At 38.9% G+C, this 4190-nt stretch overlaps 1 protein-coding gene across 1 annotated transcript; it reads right to left on the bottom strand.

The window, feature by feature from the left end:
• Positions 1-2924: 2924 nt before the first annotated feature.
• LOC133720324 (agamous-like MADS-box protein AGL61) lies at positions 2925-3590 on the bottom strand. Its single transcript, XM_062146579.1, has one exon. The coding sequence runs from the start codon at positions 3564-3566 to the stop codon at positions 2952-2954; it is 615 nt and encodes a 204-aa protein (XP_062002563.1). The 5' UTR covers positions 3567-3590; the 3' UTR covers positions 2925-2951.
• Positions 3591-4190: the final 600 nt, after the last annotated feature.

The raw sequence follows: 4190 nt of genomic DNA, 5'->3' as shown, positions 1-4190 counted from the left end.
CAAAAGACTCGGCCCAACTCCAGCCCAAATCAGAGAGAGGAGGGAAAGTGGGCTTAAGCCTAAAAGCCCAGCCCAACTCCCATTACCCTCACTCTGAAATTTGAACTGGAGAGCAGGGGAACCCTAGTAAGCTCGTTGGAGCCACAGGTACCACGACGCTGTTGGAAATAACATTAATTTAGAATTATATTGAGTTATGGTGAAAATAATGGTGATAATTATGATGAGACTAATGGTGAGAGTTAGTGGCTTCATAAGTTATGAGAGTTAGGAAGGTTTAAGGTTATTGTAACGGTCTAATACTTATGTCCGTTGTAATTGTCATACTTATGGCATTGTCTGGTGTAGGTCTATATAAGTAGGCTAGTCTAGCTAGTTGAGGTAAGGTGTAGAGGAGTATTTTGTAGAAGTATCGTAACAGTGAATTCCTTTATCAGATATTTTGAGAGTCTCCTCCATATCTCTCTCTAGGAGCTCTGTACATGCCTTTAGGTTGTACATCTCCCATATTGTGTGTCAGTCATGCATCATATCTCCCTATCCCAAACTAGTTTTTCTTATTTTACGCTTCCACTATTATCTAACAGACACAACCGCCTCTGTCATTCCAGCACTTTTGGCGGTGGGCCTCGACCTTAATCCATGGGAAGAATTTGACCGAGCCTGGTGTGGGTGCTCACCAAACCTCGCTGCCAATCTAGTCCGCCTCCAAACCTCGACAAGGCTTCACTACCAAATCTGCTGCAGGGAACCGAGCACCACCGCCTACCCACGTCGTCGCAGCAATTGCACTCATGCAACAAAGATCACCATTCAAGGCTAACTCCGATTCAGGAACCAACGTCGACCCCAATCCAACCATCGTGCTTCAAAGCTCTACCTTTGAACCACGACCGTGGCCTCTCCACCGCAGATCGAAGGGAGATATCGATCTTCCCCGCCTGATCTACATAACCAATGCCAGAGCGTCAATGGCAGACGGAGGAAGCCGCCACCCTACTTCACGAAACAAGGGTTTCAAAATGCAGCACCACGAAAAGTGGAGCTCTAATGTTATACTTATGTTTTCAATTGTTTTTGTTACTTTGTAAGCTACATTGCATAGACTTATAGGCCTATAATGATTTACCGTCTCTGGAGTTTCAGATTTAGGAATTAGAACTATATTTGTTCTATTTATGAGTAAGGTCTGTTTTGGTGGTGAAAAAAAATCCGAAACTAAATTAAAGAGAGGGTCTTTTACCTGATTGCAAAATGAATGATTAAAAATTGGTATGAATGCAGTTAGGGCTTGGGGCTTTCAAGGCTCCAACATATAGACTTCATGTAAAGTGACAGGTGCTAAAAGGAAAATATTATCTTCTGCAGTGATGCATGTTTTACTATTAGTGACAATCGAGCATATTCCAACTTGTTGTGCACGCAATAATTTGTGTTATGATTGCAAATAATAATATCGAGTATGTACGCTCCAAAGTATGCAATATATATAGTTGTGTTATATTAGAGCAACTCCAACAGCTTCCCTATAATTTCTGTATTATAGGGAAGCAAAAGTCATAGCTTGAGCCTCTTTTTATTCTCCAACTCCAACAGATTCTCTATTTTACAACAATCTCTAAAATCTCCATATTCTTCCTTACAATTTTAGAGTTTGCTGTAAATATAGGGAATTTGGTTTTCTCTTTCCTCACTTTCCCTAAAATAGGGATAGTTATAGTGAATCTGTTGGAGGAAAAGAGGCTTATTTTTCCCTAAAGTAGAGAAAAATCAAAATATAGGGAATCTGTTGGAGTTGCTTACATGCATAATCTACCTGTGCAAGTGAACAATTAATTCAACGTACATCGCACATATTTTGGAGCATGTAATAATTTGTGATACGATCATGCATATTCTATTCTAGTATTAAATTATTTGGATCGTGCATGAAATATTATTTACTATTTCATGTATAAGGCTTTATACATGGTAAATGCATATAATCTCTATGATAAGTTGGCTCTTGTCATATATCTATGAATTTATGATGGAGTTTATCTACAGTAAATTAATGTATCAATACATTGAGTAAATTAGTTCGATTTAGATGTAGACTGACTCCATGCATTAGTAGACTAGTTTGTGACTACTACTCTACTTCTGTATTGAAGTAGCTAGTCTACCATTGTATCAATACTAATCAAGTCTACTACTCGTCGAACTTAATTTACTCGGTATATTGATGTACTATAGAAAATAGTGCCATAGAGATGAAAAGCAAGAGAATACAACTCAATTTTAACATCATATCTTTTCTCTGGTGATAGTGCGTATTAGATGTTCATCAATATACGAGAAATTAACTACAATTGGCCGGCCATATTCTTAAAAATAATTGGAAAAGATCTCATAATCTTTATTAAGAAAATAAAGGAAAACATATAGAAATCCTCTTATTTTAGATGTTGATAATATTATGAAATTAGGATTCGTCTATGGTGCATTAATGTATATATACATCAAGTAAACTAGTTCGATACAGAGATAGACTAGCTTGATAAGATCAAGTCAAGTTAGTCTACCTATACATGGTGTTAGTCTACCTTTATATCAAATGTAGTCTACTTGATGTATTTTTTTTTTTTTTTGATTGGGGGAGGTTAGCGTTAGAAAGTTAGCAACACACACACCCTTCGGGGGGTATCCCAGCAGAGCCGGACTAATCCCTTCCGAACGTCACAGGGCATTAAACACCCATTAGCTGGCCACCAAGGCCTCATGGGGATTTGAAAGCCAGACCTGAGGGTTCCAGACTGGGACCTTCTACCACCCCACTATCCCTAGTGGTTTACTTGATGTATTAATATATTAATGTTCTTTGAAATTTTCCTTGAAATTAACTAGAATAATATCTTAAACCAGAGATCAAATGAGACAGCCCCCTTACCCAAGGTACCTAATGACCGCCACTACTCCAATCCGAAGCGTGCAGGCAATGTACCAGGAGGGATACCGGTTGCGCCGGCAGATGATGAGGAGCCACCAGCAGAGGCGGTGCTTTTGAGATAGGAGGATAGATCATTCTGGAGACGTTCATAGGAAGAATGCATCTGTTTGAGTTCCGCCAACTCAAGCCCCTCCATAGGTTTCTCCCACCAGCCAGGTCCGCCCTGATCTTTGCTTGTTCTTGCCCTTTCTCTTTTCCGAAGCTCCTTTGCTCGATCTCTGTCTTCTTTCAGCTTGCTTTCTAAGTCGTTGTGTATCCTGAGGATACCATCGACTCTTGCCTGGCGATTAGCCTCAAGTACAGCACGGGCATCATCACTAATTTGGTTTTGGTTTTGTAGCTCCGGCAAGAATCGGCCGGCTACAGATTCAATAGAGGGACTGCCGAAAGAGTATGGTTTCCCGGCCTCGGAGAATATCACTAAACCAACATGTGCACCAGTGAGGGTCGACATTTCACTGGCTTTTTTGATAACGCCAGATTTTCGTTTACAAAACGTCACTTGACGTTCGTTAGCGTTCTCAATCTTTTTTATTGGAATCTTTTGCCTGCCTTTTGTTTTCTTGCCTCCTTCCATGGTGAGAATAAACTCAAGCAAGGCTAAGACAAGAAATCAACAAAAGTAGACAAAGAAACTATGGATTACTGACTGCTGCTGAGAAGGTTATATAGCAAAGGGAAATGAATTAATTATTATGTCACTAAATTGTGTTTCCATTTCAAGCCCTAATCACAAATTTCTTTTGGTTGGCAACTTTAGTGTAATCTATTAACCATGCATATTCCGCAGTTTATTGTCTTTCCTTTCCCAGACTTTGAAAAGCCTGGATATGCTTTTTTGCTATTAATTTGCATACAAAGGTGTTTTTTCTTATCTAACTAGGCTTTATCCATGATTAAAATGGTGACCAACTTCTTCATTCTGTTCCTTTGAAGTTAATTTATATTTAGGAAAATGTGAACTATCAAGTAATCAAAATGACAAGGTTATCGAGTATCCACATGCTTCAACTTTCTTAACGCGCGCCAGCTATATACCCAATTGAACACCATATATCTCACTCACATGTGCTTATAAGTTTATAGCCATCATTTTTCTCTTAAAAAGGGAAATGCCCCATGCATGTTGATATATGGGTAGAGACATAGTATACTAGCTAGAGTTTTTTTTTTTTTTTTTTTTGGACGAATACTAGCTAGA

The sequence above is a fragment of the Rosa rugosa genome, chromosome 7 (assembly GCF_958449725.1).
Source record: "Rosa rugosa chromosome 7, drRosRugo1.1, whole genome shotgun sequence".
Taxonomy (NCBI): Eukaryota; Viridiplantae; Streptophyta; class Magnoliopsida; order Rosales; family Rosaceae; genus Rosa; species Rosa rugosa.
Note: the sequence above shows the minus strand (reverse complement) of the source record. Positions and strands in the feature narration are given on the sequence as shown.